General features: G+C 41.7%; 1 protein-coding gene across 1 annotated transcript in view; it reads left to right on the plus strand.

Moving 5' to 3' along the window:
* The window catches only part of DCC (DCC netrin 1 receptor), a 580,257-nt gene that overhangs the window by 206,003 nt on the left and 354,498 nt on the right, over nt 1–19,756 (plus strand). Inside the window, exon 2 of the mRNA XM_050913130.1 lies at nt 7,930–8,250. Within this exon, the coding sequence (XP_050769087.1) occupies nt 7,930–8,250 (321 nt within the window). The remainder of the gene's footprint in view (nt 1–7,929; nt 8,251–19,756) is intronic.

The raw sequence follows: 19,756 nt of genomic DNA on the forward strand, positions 1-19,756 counted from the left end.
TTACATTTCCCTAATCTTGAAAAGTATATTAAATCTAATATATGGGAAATATGGAAAGTACCAACAACGCTGTGCTTCTGTCTGTAGGTATGGTGCCATATCTTTTTTCTTTTCTCTGTGGAACTCCTTTGTACAAAGTGGCAGGTGCAGATACCGGTTATCTTGAGGAAAAGGGAGGAAACCCAGCAAATAATACGATTTTCTGATAATGTAATTAAAGCGTTTGAAACAAAAGCACGTAGGAAAAAATTGCACTGCTGAGTCAGTGCAATTAACCATTCAGCAGTCTCCTCTGGATGCTCAAAATGAAAATCCAGTTTGCCGCCTTCTCCACTGGAAGAAAACACCAGGCTCTGTTTGGGTTTCCCACAGACAGGGAGGTCTGCAGCGGCTGCTACCTGAAGTTCTGGAAAGCTTTAGACCAGAAGAGATGCTGTATCCTGCTGTGTTGTGCAATTCTCAGTCCTCCTCCAATACCACCCATACTTTTTTAATGTAGCCAAATAGCCTTGTGCCGTACATCCTCTGTGCCGTGCAGGAAGCAAAATGATTCTCTCATTTCGTTCCAGGGATTACTGGACCTTCTGAATTTGTTCCCGTGAACTTGTAACTTAAATCGATTTATAAGCCTGAAGAAGCAGTGTATACTGCCGGGCTTCTTGGCTGGGGAGACTAGATTTTGTTCATCAAACTGCATTGGCTAAAATTAGGCAATAAGATTCACTCATAGTGTTTTAAGGCAAGCCTGCCTACAGCTGACATCAGATGATCTCAGCTCTGAGGACCTGAGTTCTGTCTCTTCCAGAGGCTGCCATAGACTGCGTTTCACTGGGTGCATGAGCAAAGCAAGCAAATTGTGGGTGCGTGTAGGTACTTGTCCAAATAGTTTTATATAGGCTAGCCAATGTCGTCTCTGCCCAAACCAAATTAACAGCAGGCAGCTGCCAGAAGACTTGATCTCTTTTTTTTTTTCTTCCTCAGCCCTTGTCCTCCAAATAGTTGTGCTCTTGCCCTCTGCCTTGTGTTTTATGGTTCAGTTACAAGGAATCTGATCTGACTGAGAAGAGCGGTTTTCTTTTGAGGGTCAGTAGGTCAAGCTGGCTCTTGTGTTTTCCTGCTTGCTGGCGCCAAAGCGAGGGCAGCCCCAGGAGCGTATGGCTGGGGCTGGAGGAAGGGAAGCAGTGCCCCTTCCGCTGCACCGTGGTCAGAGATCAGCTTGGGTCAGCCATAGAGCTGATCTCCGAGTTAGCGGGCTATCCCAAGTATCTTTGGGAAAGGAGTCAAATGGGTCCAATCAATAAACAGTGGTTTTAGAGACCTCAGTAGTCAGAAGGGTAGCGGAAAGGAGCATCTGTGTGTATGTGTGCTCTCATCTCTTATCCCATCAGAGTTCGTTGAACATCTGCAGCCTGACTAAATCTGAGCGCTGAGTGTGTAAGGTGATGTGACAAACCCATCTGTTGCATGGGGTCATTTATTCTTCCTTTGGCAAGCACAACTACACATGAAACTCAGCTTGTTTGGTTTGATAAGGGGTTAATTTACTCTTTTTATATGACTGATTTTACACTAGAGGGATGGCTTAAAAGTGCAACAGAAGTGATGACGGATCTGCTCAGTGGTCTCAGACTTGGCCCGGATAAAGCCCTTTTTCTAGGTGTTGCTCATCAATCGCACCCAGCAAAAGTTCTTTAACTGATGTTTTGAGCACTCTGGATATAAGCAGTGGGGTACTGTGGTGTGGAGGCACTACCCTTAGTGATAAATCACCCAAAAAACCTTATTTTTATCAAACTAAATCTTTAAAGTAAAAATCAGACAGCCAGTCACTATGTGTTCCTAATGATTCATTGAATATGGAGGAGTTAAATGGAATTGTTACAAGCACTTTGAGTACAGTCTAAAAATCATGTGGTAGCACCACTTAAAAATTCAGTGGTTTGGAACATCGTGATAAAGTCCTGATAAAAAGTATATGTTCATTTTTATATAAAAATTGAACGATGCTTCCATGTACCACGTGCTTGTGTGTTGCATTGTACATTTCTTGGAGCAGGCATCTTTATTCCCACATCTGAACATCAAATGCAGGCATGAGGCTAGATTTTCAAAATTTCATAGAGCTGAAATGAAATATTTAGCACCTCAGAAGGCACATCATAAGTTATAATAAAAACATTAAAACAAGAGTTCTCCTTTTAATATATATTAAGCTTCGTATTAGTGTGTTTTGTGCAAACAGATAAAACTGTATCAAGTTTTGCTGTATATTCTACATTACCTAAGGATGTAAATAAATGCTTATTAGCCTGGCTATTAAGCTAATTTATGCAGGCCCTTAGATGAAGGGGGGGAAATCCTCTGAGAAAATGTATACTCTGAGTGTCCATAAATACACTTCATTGTAATAGACTTAGTTCAGCTACAGTGCTCTGCTACCAAATTTCAGTTAGACTGGGGGGTATTTCTGTATTCACAGATTTCAAATGGTCCGTGTGCAAAAGTCTTATTTCTTAATGTTTATTTCAAAAAGAAGAAAGCTCCAGGGGTGGCCTGGTGAAATGCTTTTGCAACTGTGACATCTCTTCCCTCTCTATAATGGAAGCAACTGATGCAGAACATGAAGGAAAAAAACCCACCCTGGAAGATTACATTTCACAAAGCTGGAACAGAAAGTGGAGGATTCAAAGCAAGGGTCTGATTAAGAAGCACATCAGAGATCATCTTTTTAAATGTTAATTTCTTCTGTGGCCTGGAGAATGATAACCTTGAAGTTACTCTGATGTTACCTGTCAGGGCGAGAAGCCCATTAGTTTTATTCCTGTATCACAAAGCAGGTCATCACATTGGGTAATGTCTTGGTTGCTAAAGCAGCAAGGGGCCAAGGATGGGGTCTTTTAGCTTCAAGTTTTCTTCTCCTTTATTTGGCTAAAGGACGTGTGGGCTATTGCCAAGAGCACTCTCCTTGACCTCAGAGCTTCAGATCTCCAAGCAGTGCTACAGGCTTGTTTGATGACATGGATGTGCTCAGAATAGCTGACACGGTAGCTGTGTGTAGGAGGTATTTAATCTTTACAATGCTTCCATTCAAGTTTTTAGTTAAGCTATAGATCTCATAAATCTGTGTTCGTAGTTATTTTGTGCACGCTATAGTCAGAGGGAAAAGGAAGCAGTAAGGTGCCCTGGACCCATCGGTTTCAGCAGCCTCAGGTTTGCAGGACTCTTTATTTCCTTTAAGTCTGTTTTCCTCAACTATGAGAGTGCTGGACCTCAAATGGCAGCATGCATGTAAAAGGTTGAATGTGTTTACTGCAACAGAGGAAGCAGTTATAACAGCACTTCCCTCTCTTGTTCTGGCTTGTAAAGCCTCTGAGAGGTAAAGAGCCTGGAAGCAAGTCCCAGGGAAGGCAGGGTGTCCCGAGGCAGCTGCGAGGATGTCCTGGCTGTGATGCGGATGATAGAAGAAAACGTTAACCGCTATGCGTGTAGGTTGGTTTTTGCAAACCGTACTGGGGAACATCAAACCAGAGCTCAGTGTAAATGTGAACAAGTGCTTTCTCCACAACCTGGTGACTGGTTTTAGCTGTTCAATGTCTTGGAGCTCTAAGGGATTGCAAGTAAGTCCAGATGAAAACTTAAGGGCACTAGCAAAAATGCCAAATAAAGGGGGAGACTCATTCCCACTGAGAGCAAAACTTGGAAACAGAAAACACAAGCATGTTTTACAGCAAGTTTTAGAAGAGCTCTTTATCTCTTATTTCTCCTGCCTGGCTGCCTTCTTTTTTTTTTTTTCTTCTTCCCTCCTTGCCTTCTGTTTCAGTTGAGCTATTGCAATAAGGATTAAATTGTAGGTTTAGCATCTCTGTTTTAAAATGAGTCCCCTACCCTGCTTATGAAAATGGCAAAGTAGCTTACCGTTGCAGCCGTTTCAGATACAAGGTGCTTACTGTAACACACAACAGCAAAGAAGCTGCCCGAGGACTAGGAGAGAGATTAAAGAACTTGTTTGTTGTCTTCACGTTTCCAGCTATTGAAAACCTGTGCAATAGGTAGCTGGAGAGACGGCTGTCTGTCTAGGCTCTGCTTTGCAAGCCTGATATTCAGGCTGGAGACTGAAAGGCTGCTCCTGCTTCCTTGGTTGCAGCTACTCGGGTTTCACCCTGGATTTCCACCACGCAGGGGTAGAGGCACTTGAGTGTTTTGGAGACAGCGCTCCTGCTTTTGGAGAATACAGAAAGAGAAAGCACGCTGCAGTGAGTGCCTCGAGAGGAAAGACCTCCATAAGCTGGAGCTTTGCTTCATTTTGGTCTTGTTCTCAGAGCAAGGGGGTTTTAAGCAGTGGAACCCAAAGGATCTATAGGAGCAGTGTAAGTAGGGGCTGTTCTGCCCCACTTTTTCAGCTGGCTTACCCTGGGGTAGCAGTTGCATGGGTGGCGTTTGGCTTAGGCTTGAGCGTGAACTGAAATCCTGACACTTTTAAACAGGATAGATACTATATAGGAGAAAAGGGATCCAGGGAAATGCTTTTGGACTCTGACTTAGGCCTCAAAGTAAATGTACCATTAAGAAAAGTTGCTGGAGAAATTGCACTCACTTGTGTTTTCTACAATGTCTTAAGAATTCTTTCATAGGCTCAGTTTTGTTTCGGGGGGGGGGGGGGGGGGGTGTATATGCACACATGTAAATACACGCTGTCCTTAGTGAACATACAATGAATACAGAAATGTTCAGACAAATTACATTCCCCTGGAAAGAACTCCCCAATAATAAGAAATGGTAAGTAAGCATTTTTTAGTGGCAAACTGTATTGAACTAGTCTTGTAGAAATTGGGCTGCATCTTGTGGCTACTTGTCCTCTACAGCGGCTGAAATTTCCATCAGCCTGGTTAGAGCATGTTCAACGGGCATTGCATAAACTGTGCTAGCAGAGTTAGTTTCTTATTGCAAGTAAAGCTTAAACCTTTTCTTAATTTGGTATGTGGATCTTGTGTTTCTTCAGGTGACAGTCCTTAGTTTTACGCATATAGAAGGAAGGCGTGGAGGTGTGTTGTGGTCTGATCAAGTCTGGGGTTTGTCTCTCCCTTAATTCAACAAAGGCTGAGTTTGTTTATCCTGGGTTATACTGTGAAATTCCTTGAATGTTTTCTTTTTTTTCCAGGTGCTGAAATAGGTTTAGGTATTAGATGTAGTGTATTCCTTCTTATAACCTGGTCTAGAGGAATCAGGTTTAGTGTTTGCTGCTTGAGGTAGAAATTAGGGAGAAAATTTTGTGGAAGTCAAGGGTGCAATCAGATGACATGTTATTGAGAGAGCTCTCCAGGCTGCCCTGACTTCAGGTGTAATGTTGCAGCTGGTCTTTCTAAACTAAGCTAATAGTTCAAATATGCAAATGGGTACTAATGAGATTTTCAAATACTTTTCTACCTTTCTCCTTCAGCACCTACATTTTACAAAAACATGGCCATTAGATTCTTATCCTTCCAAGTAATCTGTTCTGAAAATACATGGTCATTTTCTTCCGTTTTTAAGATGTCACCATTACTTCTATCTCCAGGAATAATACTTCCAAGATGATCTGAATTTTCCTCCTATTCAGAAAGCTTTCCAGGTTATTCAAGCTGTTAGGTTCCTTGTAGTAAAGCAATTTAGGTTAAATATGCCTTTTGCAAAGGATGTGAATAGCTGAAATGGCAACTGAACTGCAAGGGTAATTGCATGAAAAGAAAGTTAATCTTTGTTTAACTTCTGTAACTTCTGCATTTGCTGCACTGGAAGCTGTCATAACCCCATTTCTCCTGCAGAAGGGGATTATTTACTTGTGATAATAGCCACATAAAATCATTAACATGCTGTCATAAACAGCTGTGTTAAACTGTGTTATAAGTGTTGGTGACATAAATAAGATGTCCAACAAGAAGCTGTGATGTACAAACAGAACACAGTTGCCTTTGGGAGAAGGGAAAGGAACACATGTTTTTAAAATAACTATTCTTTCATGCATTGTAAATACACCTCTCTAACGTTACCCATGATCGATGGCAAAAGGGCCCTGTGCCAATGTGCAGCTTTTGGGCCTAATTCTGATGTGCTTCCTCCAGTAACTGAAATGAGAGCATTAAGACAGATGAAAAACGAATCAGGATTTGACTACTCTCCTTGATGTTATTAGACAATACGTTTTATTCTAAGTTCTTATGGTGCTATTGCTATTGTGCCTGAAATACTCTACAAGTTGAGGCTTCCAACTCTTGCCTTTTCCCTTGCTAAATTTTATTAATTTTTTGAAGCGACAACTTTTTTGTTTATATCCTTTGAAGAAAAATCTGGTACTTAGCTACTTCGGTTAGTGTACGGGTGGAACTAAGTACTTGACAATAAAATTAATTTCTGTAAAGAAAATGCCAAGTGGCTGTTTATGCGTTGTTATACATACATTCATAGAAAGCTTTGGTTTGAGGTATAAAATAGAAATAATTAATCTTTCTTAGGACTAAAAGGTTTTTTGAATCTCTTTTTATCATGTAAGTCTTTGTTTTCATTTTCTCTAATGAGGTGAAAGCATACATTTGATGAGGAAGAAAAAAAAGCCATTTTTGCATTCATACGCAGCTGTTTCAAAACTCCATTCCACATGCACTGGAGCGCAGAACGGCGGCACTATCGCTGGCACGGAGTTTGGTGGAGGCTGGGGAGCAGCCTGTCTGTCTGGGAACCAGAGGTCTATATCTAAACCTGGAAGCACTCAGAGGTGCTGCCCCTGGACAGGATGGGATAGGCAAGCCAGTGATGTGTCAAACTTTGATTTTATTTTGATATAGTGGAAACTACTCTGATACTTTCTCACTGAAGTATAGTCACTGAGACTTGAGAAGACTGTGTTGTCTAAAAATACAAGTTGTATGTGCTTTTCCTGTTTATAAATTATTAGAAAATGCTTGATGCAGTAGAGAAAAAGGACTGCGTTATGTTATGTTGAGTTGTGCCCTTTGGTGTAACTGCATCCGCATGTTCTTAAGCATTCTAATGATTTTTCTACTCTTTAGTAGACCTCATATTGTAGCTCTGCTCTGAGAGCGTCTCCTTCTGCCTTTACTGTCTGATGTATCTCCTAACTACACAAAATTGGTTGGCGTCCTGTTACCGAAGTGACGTGTAAGAATTTGGCCTCTGCGTTCTTGCAGCAGGTGGAAATCTCAGGTCTTTGGTGCCGTGGTAGGGATGGTGTGCAGCTTGCAGAGTTGGCACTCTCAACACCTCCCCTGCCTCTTCTCTATACAAAGGACATGCTCGTGTGGTTTTTCTCTTGCTGCCTACCGGAGAGCAGTGGCCAGACTAGTTGGTAGTGAGGAGAACGTTGTTTTGGTGAGGTGGAAGGTGATCTGCCAGGCTTAAGGTTTGGCAGTGTTTCTGATAGATGGTCAGACTGCAGCCTTGCATGCTTTCCTCCCACTTGTTTGCTAACAGCAAACAAAGCGAGGCCCAACGCTGGTTTTGTGCTTGTCACGCTGAAATGCATCTCAGTGCCTGTGGCCAGAGGAGGTCCCGTAAGCACTTTAAATTCTCCAAAGAAACCTCAAGAGGTATGGTGGTTTTATGCTAATCTCCAACTCGGGCGTCTGTAGTTGTACAGGTTTTTAGCTTTGCTTTATCTCCATGTTTTACATATAAAAGATCTATTTATCTACAAATATTGTTTTTGTAGTGATGGGACAAATATAATTTATGCTTGTTTTTTTGTGTGTGTGGTAACAATTTGCAGAGAAACATAGCGTAATTTCTTATAATGTTTGCCAGCCATATCTGTGGTGCCTCTGGGGGTTGTATGGTAGCTCCTTATACTGAGTTTCTGTATCTAATATAGTATGTTTCTTCCTCCATAGAAATATATAACCAATATTTACTCCTCCTCTCATGGTTTTGCTGTTTCAGGTTCACAGATCAAGACTTTTACATCATTGAGGTTCTTGACTGAGCCTTCAGATGCTGTCACCATGCGTGGAAGCAACGTGCTGTTGAACTGCATAGCAGAATCAGATCAAGGAGCCCCAGTTATCAAATGGAAGAAAGACGCAGTCTTCGTAAACCTGGCGGTGGATGAAAGGAGGCAGCAGCTGGCCAACGGATCACTCTTGATACAAAACATAGTCCACTCCAGGCACCACAAGCCAGATGAAGGTCTCTACCAGTGTGAAGCATCTCTAGAAGGCATCGGAGCGATCATCAGTCGGACAGCTAAGGTCATGGTAGCAGGTAGGGAGAAACATTCCTACCTTTTGGATTGCTGGAAATACTCCTTGTGAGAAGCTGCTTTGTTTAAAAAATAACAGCAAAAAATGTACATAAAAGCACTTCAAGTGCTGTGGGTTTTCATTTTTTTCCCCTCTTCAAAAGTAAAGCTAGATATGACAATTCCGCGACAGTAATTTATTTCTGACAAGGTGGTATTCTTGTTTAAATATGTGTAATCACCTCTTTGTTGCTTTATCTGCTGCATATTTATTGTCTTCAAAATAGATGAAACCTCTGAAGTTGGAAATTAACTGTTTTTCTGATGAATTGAAGATTCAATTGAAGATCACAAATAAGCGCCAAACTTCTGTAGGGCACTGAATGTACAGATTTTTCTGGTTTAGGAACTTTTTCGTAGACAAGAATTCATTATGCAGTTTATTGGAATTGGCAGCCTCTTTGTATTTCCTTTAAAGCACTTGTGTAGGTATACTGCGGAAGGAACAGAAGTTCATTACCAGGCATCTGAGAACACTTATGGCTTCTCATTGACTTAACAAATACCTTTGTGAAAGGTGTTTGTCTGAAGTTTTAAAGGGGTCTTTTGCCTCTTCATCAGTCTGCAGAAGGATGTAGCGAGTCCTCAATTGTCTAATTATTGGGGAAAAAATTGTTTGGAAATCCTTCAAATAAAAGCTACAAAGGAACCCAACATCACTTGGTAATTGATACCAACTAGAATGTGCTAGAGTTCAGAATAATTTTCTTGATGATCATTATTTAAGAATTCTGCCAGTTCTAAGGGGATGCTTTTTGTTTCTGCTCTTTGTGTGGATGGAGCTACCGTGCATTGCTGATCGCTCTGACTTAGACCTCTTAAAGAATGCCCTGGTTGCCTTGCCTTGGCAAGGGTTGAGCAGCCATCCACAGGTGCTAACTTAGTAACCTTGGGAAAAGAGGATAAAATATTTTTTTGTCGGGGAGAGGACTGATGCTTAGGGCCTTTAGTGCACAGGCGAGCAATGAGGTTGCTCAGGCGCATTGGTTATGTAAAGGAGCAGCTTGTGCTTACATTAAGGAAGAGTTAAAAGGCGGGCTGTGTCGAAGCTTTTAGTCTTACCTGGCTGTGCTCACATAGTTTGTCAGGAGGAGATGCATTTTTGTCCAGGTCTCCGGGCATCCAGTCTATGCGCTACCTAGTCTTGCTGTCCTGCCACGTTTTGAACAACATGGGGATGTAAAATAAAACCGAATTTCGATCCAGTTCAGTCCAGGAGCTCTACAACTTTTTGCCATCCTGTGTCTTCCTAAACTCCTACCAGTTATACTGGGAGGGAGTCCAGGCAGCTCGCTTCTCAGCTGGTCTCTCCAGTGTCCCTCAAACTTGGTGCCTTTTCCAGTCTTAAGGTCCTTTAAACTGCAGACCACTTCCTCTCCTCCAAACCCTTCTCTATCAGCTAGAAAAGCTGTGTTTTCTCATGGTGTGTGATTAAAACAGGTAATAGTCTCGGCTCTTTCCTAATGTACCTCCTCCCCGCCACTTTTCTGTCTGAATCTCTGGTCATTTAACCTCCCAGCCTCAGCAGTGTATGTACTCCTGTGCTATGATTCCTACCGAAAGTGATGGAGAGCCCCACAGATGCGAAGAAATTGGTCATTCTGTATCAAGTCACCCTCAGAGGGAGCCTGCAGAGCCGCTCTTTGCCAAGTAGGGCTTTTTGCCAGTTCAAGTTGTTATTTGGCCTTGATCTTGGTTGTTGGCAACCACTAACTAATAAAATCACTCCAATTATTCTTTTTAAGTGAATGCACATATGTGAGTATTCCCTGTTGCGCTGTGCCCAGCTCTGTAATTTTGAGCTTTTCATAGGAAGAACTGTGCTTTGCGTGGCAGATTTTGATCTCATATCCCTGCAGTGATGGTGGGAAGTTTGGGGGGGGTGTGGGCTTACTCTGTTTAAGAATGATTTGGCTGAAACTGGAAGAACTGATAAAGATTTCTCAATTGGAAAGACAGTGAAAAGGACAAGAGGCAGTGTGCACAAACTGAAATACTGGCTATTTGTTTAAACATAAGTGTTTTTCCTACAAGGGTGATCACACAGTGAAATGGGTTGCCCAGGCATACTGTGGAGTCTTCATCTTGGAGATATTCGAGACCCAGTTGGATGCAAACCAGCACAACCTGCTGGTAGCTGCCCCTGCTTTCTGCAGGGCGCTGGACTTAAACGATCTCTGTAGGGGCCTTCTGACCTTGGTGATTCTGACTTTTTTTTGGGGGGGGTTGTGTGAAAATGGTTCCTGTTATAACATGGAATATAAGGTGTACGGCATTTAAAATTGGTAACAAGTTCTTCAAGCAGAAGTGGTATTTTGCTCTCTGAAGGACACATATTCCTGAGCGAGCAGAATTTTTGTGGTTTGTGGTTTTTTTTTGAGGGAGTCACTGTGCAATGTTGGCAGAACATCGTTGACTTAAGGCACTGGCAGATGGAAACACAACAGAGTAAGGGAGAGAGGGCAAGAGGAGAAATGAAGGTCTCGCGCTCCAGTATGTTGTGTGAAACATTGCTTGGCAAAGCAAATAAACTTCCTATGTTCAGAAAAGCCTCCTTTTATGGAGGTGAGGACTGGGATAGGATAGAGCCATGTTTAGTATTACAACGCTTGAAAACCGAATCTTTCTGATCCGTCGTATGATGTACAAGGTATCGCTGCTAAACAGACTGTTTCTGGACAGCCTGATGCTCTCATCCAAAGGAGGAGATGATGGTATTTGTGACTGCACTGTCCTGATGAGTGGAAGATTGTGTTCATGTCAACAGTACGTGTCCTCATTTCACTTAGTCTCCCATTTCTGTGCAAGATTTCATTCTTGCAAGATTTTAAAGGAAGGATCATGAGCTGTAATATTTCAGGCAGGTTTTAGGAAGAGATTCATCCACTGAATTACAATCTAATCTTGGGTAGTGTCACTTTTAAACTATAGGTCTGTTCACAGCATTTTAAATACTTACTGTGCTGTTTGGCAACATAGAATACATCAGCATTTATGTCTTTGGAGGTTAAAATTGCCAGACCACTGGTATGCATAAGGGGCATATATCTTTCTCGCAGTAAAGACTCTGAACGTGATTTCACCACGCTTTTTAAAGTATTAACAGTCAATAAAGCAGTCACCGCTAAAAGGTAACAGTCAGCTCTGTGTGGAACAGACTGCTCAGGGGTACTGAAAGTATATTGCCCTTTTAAAACCCTTCCCCTTATACTTTCAAGGCTTAAAGTGCTTTCAATAAAGAAAATGTAGCAAATGAAAACTGTTTTTAATCAGTTGAGAATTTTATGCATGAAGCCTGCCATGTATGGGGAAAATACACGGTTTCTGAGAACTTCTCAAGGATCCTTATGGCCCTGATGTGCTCCAGCTGTAAAAGTGTTCCAGGCTGAAATGGAAATGAGAGCGCTGGAGAGAAACTAAGAGCTGCTTCCTTCTCCAGCATCTTACTGAAACTGTAACAGACTACTGATTATTGGTATTTCTAGTAATTGGTGGGATTTCAGATAGAAACCACGCTACCTTGTCTTATGTCTCTATTGACTGTTGCAGGATCAGTCCTTCACGGGTTCTGGCTTTACTGTTAATCTGAAACATCGATCTTTCAGAGGATGATAAAAAGTGGAATCCAAGGTTACTTTATAGGGAGATCCCACATTTCAGCATCCAGCCCCTTGGTGAAGACCAGCTCTCTGACGTGATGAGACAGGAATTTTTTGTGTGTGCTCATAATGATTTATAACTAGGAAATGATTTATGCTGAAAGTTATTTATAATAACTTTTTTCTTTTAAAAAAAAAAAAAACAAAAACAAACCAAAAAAAACCAACAAACCTAACCCAAACCAACCAACCAATGGATAAGCTACATCACAGCTATGGATCCATTTAGACCAATGTCTTGGCTTTGGTCATCACCAGTAGCAGATGTCTAGAGACTATAGGAACAGTGTATATCCATATAGTTCACCTGAATACTCTGTCATCAGTTGTCAATGTGGGCTGTGTGTCAGTAAATTCTTGAGTCATGAGTGTAGCATTTGGACACTTAAGTGCCTTTTAATTTTTTTTTTTTTCTTCAATAGATTTATCTTCCTTAACCCATATATACTTTCAGCACTCCATTCCTTGCATGGGTATACTGCCACTGATTCAGTCCTGGCTGAAATCAGAGGTTATTTTGGAGGATGGAGGGGGAAAGTCTCACTAGTCTGACTGAGGGACAGTCTCACTAGACTTCTCTTTTATTGTGGAAGGAACTTTCTGATTGTTCTGGAGGTTAATATCCAGGGAAGAAAGAGGGGAATCTCAAACTGCTGTTGCAACTGTGTTTATTCTGGGGCTAAACTGTATGTGGTGAGCAAGTACCATGGAAGAAACAAAAAACATTTGTCATATTTCTCCTTCAGCTGAAAGTCAGCCCATATGCTCCCCCCAAAGTGTCAGCAAAGCAGCGACTTATTTCTTCAAGAGCTTTAAATGATTTAAAAGATATTTTTAGATGGTGTTTGACACCATCAGTGTATCCCTCAGTGTTGAACATGAGACTGCTGCTGATGCCACAGTGTTTTAACAGGTTGCTTCATCAGTATTAGAAAAACTAAAAAAAAAAAAAAAAAAATCCAGGGAGTGTTCTATAATTGCGCTGGTGAGAATCAAAACTTTGCTGTGTACTTGTCTAGACAGAACCCCAGCAGTTTCCAAAGAGACAAGGTAAGTGGACTTAAAAATTACAGCCTCGTATTTATTGCGATTGCACCTTGTGCTGTGTTGCTGTTTCTGTAATGGCACTGCCAGACTTCACGTAACAGAAGACTAGTTGCTAGGACAGCTGTCGAACCCAAGGTTAAAACGTTGCAGCTGCGAAGAAATTTTAATCCCCACTTAGTGTTACAGCTTCATTGTTTTCCTAAAATATTTTTTGAATATTATAAATCCACTGGAATTCTAAAAGATCTGTTTAAGTGCACACAGAATGGCTAAGAAATTATGAACTATAATGTTAGGTACTATTGCTTACCAATATTTTGGGATTGTAATGAACTGAGGATGAAAATGAATCGTTTGGAGTGACACAAGGAGGGATCGCTTTTAAGAAACTATGGGATAAACACAGGAAACCTGCTATACTAAAATATAGGAAATACTATATTGGACAGAGTAAACAAAACATGGTCTAAAGTGTTGCATAGTTCTTGTTCCCTGATCTATGATTGTCACTTCCTTTTTTTATAAAGGAAGCAAATTACTTTCAGAAATTAATCGTTTGGGAGGTATAACTTGATTTTAACAATTAAAATCAGCCAATACTGACAATCTTTTTTTATTCCTACCTTTTTTGATTCCTAATCACAGGAGATTTTTAGACTATTTAATGTGAATTCATAAACCATAATAAAAGTAGTGAACAAAACTAAAACTCCACTTCCCTCCAAACTCATTTTGGAGCTCCAAAAATTGGTTTTCTTGATAAATGGCAAGATAAAAAACAAGTCTTAATAACTGTAGAACAGGCATTATAGCTGGAAAACTTCGATTATGAGTATCACCCCTTGACAGTGAATTCAGCAAAATGGATGGATGTTTATGAACTTTCGGCCAACAGGTTTTTCTCTGATATGCCTTTTTATATTTGCATTTTATATGAATACATACAGCGCACAGTGCGTACTGGTGCATAGGGTACCACGTAGCACTCTCTCAGGAATTGGTTAAGTCCGGTGTTTAAGGACTAGCTAGTCAATTTACATTTTTTTTCTTTTTGCTACATGCCATAATAACGTATGCCTGTGGGACTGCTTTTTACATCACTTGATGACCTATAGTGCTTAATAGTCTTTTTGCTTAATGGAACGGACGATTCCGAGTGCTCGCTCCATGCTATCACTGCTTAATGTTCCTGTGTTGTATTTTTAAGATCCACATGCACCACTCATGCACAAAGGTATACTGTCATGCCATTAAAGCTCATTAGCACATTTGTATTTAAAAACAGATATGAAATGCGAAAGGAAATATCAGGAAATCAGAGTGGCATGTAGAGAGTCAAATATTTACCTGTTTTGGTCCCAATTTTTTTTCACTGTCTTGTGCATAAGATGCACCTACTTTTCTCTGATGTAAATGGGGGTGCAGGGAGGTAAGCAACCAAAAGAACCCCAAACAAAATGCCCAGCATATCCAGTAAGATAGTTGTCCTTTTGATATGGTCACTGATTTTTTTTTAAATGGTAATCTTCAATGTTTTTCACTGATTTGACCATATAAGGTGAAAAGCTATGGGAAAGGTTTGCATGTTCTGCATGACCGCTCTTGTGCAACAGGCTTTGAGTTTCACATCCGTTAAAGCTGGGACGAATGCACAGAGGAATTAATCTTATGGAAGTTAAGTGGCTCCTCTAGATGCCTCGTGTACAGAGCTGCTGCAGGTCGCTCTACTTTTCCCTGGTGAGCTGTGGTGGGATCTCTCATTGCAGGACGTGAGCTGTAGGTGATGGTTTTACTTCCTTGGGAGTAACTTTAACCTACGGAAGAAGGCCAGATACTCCTGCCTTCCCTGCTTCGATCCTTAATTGACCATTGAATATCAGAACACTTTGATCTCAAATATCCACTCCAGTGAAAATTCAGGAATAAGTAACTGGCTCCTCTTGGTGACTGGCTGTTCCTCGTAATCACAGTTACCGCTAGGCACCAAGTGGTTTTCAGGAGAGTTAGCAGCTTTTCATGATGCATATCTAGTGCCTTCTAGTGCCAAGAGAAATGTGGCAGCCAGCTTCTGCCCCATCACTTAAAATACCAAATTCTTCATTTTGAACGGGTAGAAGGAATAAAGACGCTTTAGAGTATTTGGAGCCAGTCATCAAAGCCTGTTGGGTGAAGAATAAGACAGAAAGCGGGCCCAAAAGGCAAGAAGTAGAGAAGGCTGAGCGTTATATTGGCTATTATTTAGGTACAGTATAGTCTAGGTACAGTACAGCTAATCAGATGTTTTGCTTAACCTTCACTTTAAACATGCTACTTAAATATTTAAAGATAACAAAAATACGACAGTTACTTAGGTATTTTATTTTGCTATAAGTAATGATTAGAAGTAAAGCCTCTTCAAATGTGCTAAGAATCCAGCGACTTGGGGTCCCTTGGAGATGAGGGCAAAGAGACGCTTGTCTGTGACAGCGCCTACGGTGTTCAATTAACACACAGCTCTGGCTTTCGCTCGTTTCTCTATTCCAACTCTCTGTACATCCTCCCTACTCTTCATTGGTTTTCCTGGGTAGGGTTTTTTGTTGGTGTTTTTTTTATTTCCACAGAAAATCAACCTTTCTAACACTGTACCTTTCCAGTAAGCAGACTGACCTGATCCCCACCAGTCTGAACTGGGAACAACTCCACCACAATATTCCACCGGTTTTAAAATAGCGAGTGAAGTAGTAGGCCATGTCTGAAGATATGTGTCTCTGCTAATATCCCGCCTTATGTTTAAGTACCTGAACACCAACACAATAATTAGCAGAAACACTTTCATCAGCTTTTAATTTTACTTTTGTTGTTGACTTTAAAATTACTGTAGTGAGTGACTTGGGAGCAGCAGACTCCCGAGGACCGCTCCAGCCACACATCTCTTGATGTGTATCCATGCGCGTTGCTCTTGAGTGTGCTTTCTGTCAGGAGGAGGAATAATCAACTCTACATTAACACAAAAATAAAAAGCTATCTCTTAATCTGCATTAATGCTGCAAGTCCTCCGGGACCCCCGAGGCAGCGGGTGGAGGCATACCCAGGCGCTGGCCCCTGTTCTGTCACTCCAGCAAAGGTGATTCTGGATTCATAACCGTCAAGGCTCTGCTCTGTGTTCCCCTCTGCTCCCCTCTGAGGACTGAGCAGAGACCCAGTGCTGGGTAACAGATGCTTTGAGCCAAACTTACTATTTCATGTGCTTATTTGCCACTTTTGGCAGAGCAAAGGGTATTCAGCAAGCTTCCATCAGTGCAAGTGAAACACCATGTGTCATCCTGTTTTGCCTCTCTGGTTGCTTAGTGCTATCTTCTGCTGGCTTGGGCAGTTCCTCCCCATGAGCTGTGCTGCTGGGACATCGCGTGGCCAGGGATTAGAGCTCTGCTGGGAAGGTGCCACCAAGGAGGTGGCCGGACAGCCACAGGGCTGCTGTTTCCACAAGCTTGAATTGTAACCGCATGTATTTTGTCTACCAATATGCTGCAGTCCGTCCTTAACACCCTCCTTTGCAGCAAGACGTACGAGTGCTGAGATAATGCTGAAGCAAGTGCTCTGAAGCGATGCTCCTTCTGTTGCATGGTATTGTCTCATTGCTTCACCTTGCTCTCTTACCTGCCCATCTGTGTCTCAACTTTTATAATAGGAGATATCTTTGGACAGAAGCAAGTTTTTTTATTTTGTTTTTTTATGGCCTCTTCCAAGACTGAGGCTGTTGTTCAGTACTCCTGTTCGTCATGCTTGGCATCTCTTGACTGCACGGTGTGGATGTGCCTTTATTCCTGTTCATGGTGTTACACCGTTTCTGCTGGCTGCTCTTCTGCAAGCTTCTGCAGTACAGGCAGTGAATGGCAGTAAAGCCCTGATGGCAGCAGCCCTGCGAGGGGACTGCCTTTCTTTTTGCAATCCCGTGTTCTCATATTTTTAATGGCAGGATTGCTGATACTTATGACACCTAAATAGCTAGGATAAAATGGGACCTTTGTAATTTTTTAAATGGACATCAGTGAGCCAGAAATTATTTTGCTCATAAAAATGGAAGTTTGAAATCACTAGCTAAAATTATGAAATTTGTGTCAACACACTGATTCTTTCATCATTTTAATTTCCTGAGTTTATCAACCTGCAGGAGAGCGACATTCCAGAGTAAAAAAAAAAAAAGTGTTTGAGAACTGCATTGCTATACAACACTCTTTTTTTGGGTGCAAAGTGACAACAGAAACACTGTCTCTTCTGCACTGTATTCCTTTCTACTATCAGGTTATTGAGAAATCCTCAGTGGGAATGCATGCCACCACAATTCCTGCACTTCCTACCCTTGTGCTGCATAGAAACATGACTTTAAGCAAATTTCATTTAGGAAAAAGGTTTTGCTTTTGTTTTTAGTGCCTGGCAGAGATTTACTTAGACTGAACTTGAGGAGATTGGATTGAATAAGGAGCAGCCTTGGTTAGTGAGGGCATGCAGTTTCAGTGAATTAAAATAATGGGGTGTAATAGATCATAGGCACTGGAGGTGGCCATCAGCCTGTAGATCATCTGGCCAGTTTACCTTCCAGGAGAGGCTTGTTCCCACACCGTGTTTGCTGATCATCTGTCTGCTCTGGTTTTACGAGCCCTAAGCGATAAGACTCCTACAGCCTCCCTTGGGACTGTGTCCTACTGTCTAATAGATCTGTCAGGATATTTTTTTCTGGAAATTAAACCTCAGTTTTCTTGGTGTCATCACTTTGTCGTTTATTGCGCAGGACAAAGGTGCTGTTGGGCTGTAATGTTCTAAGCCTGAAAACAAAGGCTTGACTTATAAGTTCTTTTGGGGTATAAACTAACTTTTTGGGGTTTTCTTCCTGATATAAAAGTACCTTTTAAATCGCTTGTGTTCCCAGGGCTCCTGTGACAGACCAGGTGATAACTGATGCAGTAATTTTTGGGGGGGGGGGGGGGGGGAAAGCCTTTGTGATTCTAACCCTCCCAGGCCTGGCTGCTTGTCTGAGACTTGCTGAAAACCTTTTTACTCTTTGCTGCTGTTTTAGTGTCTCGACTCCTCCTCCCTCAGTCCATCTCCCAGCAGCAGTCATTTGAGTGAAGGAGGACCTACCTGCATTTAGTTCCCGGTGCTGTCAGCTTCAAGTTCAGTCTTTTGGAGGTAGTTTTTCATTTAGGAGCATTTCTTCTCCCTTTCCTTTGCTGCTGTGAAGAACCCCCCTGCCCGAGGCCGGTCTCCTGCTCTCGGCGGGCAGCTGGCAGGGCAGGCTGTGCTGGGTCTGAGCAGGGCAGCAGCGCTCAAACTTATGGCACTGTTCATGCCTCTGGCCTTGCTTGCCTCCAATTGTATAATCTATGCTTTCAGGGGCTCTGGACTTGCTATTTTTTTAGGCAAAAAGGATTTTTTTACATTAAAAATTGTAGTTTAAAATGTCTCTTTTTTTAATGATCTCTTTTGTTTTCTGCAAGTAGCAATACTCATACCTGAATTTGCAGGGGTCAAAGTCCTCCTCCTGTGTTTCCTATGAGCCTTTCTTGGTGTGATATACAAGTGCTTCAGATGTATTTGTCAGCCTATTGCTACAGAAATAATGCTATCGGAAACAATGCTACCCCAGTTTTACAAATGGAATAGATTAAGAAAAATGAGATGAAGGGAAGCTTGCTTCTATTTAGATGCTGCCATTTAAATTTGCTGCCCTGAAATTCCTGCTCAGCTGCTGTCTGACCGTGGAGGCAATTAAAGCCCAAAGTTACGGTGGTTTTGATCTCTGCGTTTCCTCGGTGTCTGGTTGCTCCATCCTGTGCATGTCTGCTCAGCCCTGACAGCACGCAGGAGCCGGGTGCCTCTCTCCTTTCTTAGCTCCGTGGGAAAGGAGGCATTCACCTGCCTTTCTTCCCTGGATACTTACGGTGTGATGGGTAGTCCCAGCACGCCTTGTCTGTGCAGGCAGGATCAGGCCCTCTGTGGGAGAAGTGATGGGCACCAAAAGCAGGAGGAGCTGCCCCTGCCCTTCTGTACAGTGTTCCAGGTATTACAGTACTCAAAATGATAGTGGAGCAATCAACGGCCTTATCCAGCCTGGTTTTGTTTCAGTACACTAACAGATTTTCTCATGTCCAACCTACATCTTCGCTAATATTAAGGAATCTGATCTAATCCTTCTATTTATGACCACCAACAACAGAGGGATCATCATTTCTTTAATTACAATCTAACGCATTAAAAATCTGTTGAACCTCTTGCTCAGAACCCTCATCCTTACTCTTTCTGGACGAAATAAACCTGATTAAACTGACACATACATCATCTTCCCGAGTATCTTGCTGGTTTTGTTGCTTGGTTGGATGTCCAGATTATACACGCTTATGTAACAGTAGGGTCATTAGTGTCTTATGGCACAAGGTAGCAGGAAAGGAGTGAAGGATATTTGTATATGCTTGAACAATACATGTTATGGGGAGGTTCTTGAAACTTCTTCTAGGCGATGTGTAGCGCAATTATTACTTACAAGCGTTAAAAAGTAGACATCTTGCATGCATGACTAATATAGAATAAACAATCAGGACTTTTTCCTGGGGAAAGCCTAGAGTGTAAAGCCAGTAAAAATGGATAATTTTATAGCTGTATTTATCTTATGAGATTATGGAAGAACAAAGAGCTATTCCTTTGGAAAAGCTTTGGCTACATTTGCTGAAATGTGTTATTTTCTTAACCATGAGCAGTTCAGTGTAATTTGATAGTTACACTTCAAACT

Source organism: Gymnogyps californianus, chromosome Z (assembly GCF_018139145.2).
Source record: "Gymnogyps californianus isolate 813 chromosome Z, ASM1813914v2, whole genome shotgun sequence".
In the NCBI taxonomy this organism is placed as follows: Eukaryota; Metazoa; Chordata; class Aves; order Accipitriformes; family Cathartidae; genus Gymnogyps; species Gymnogyps californianus.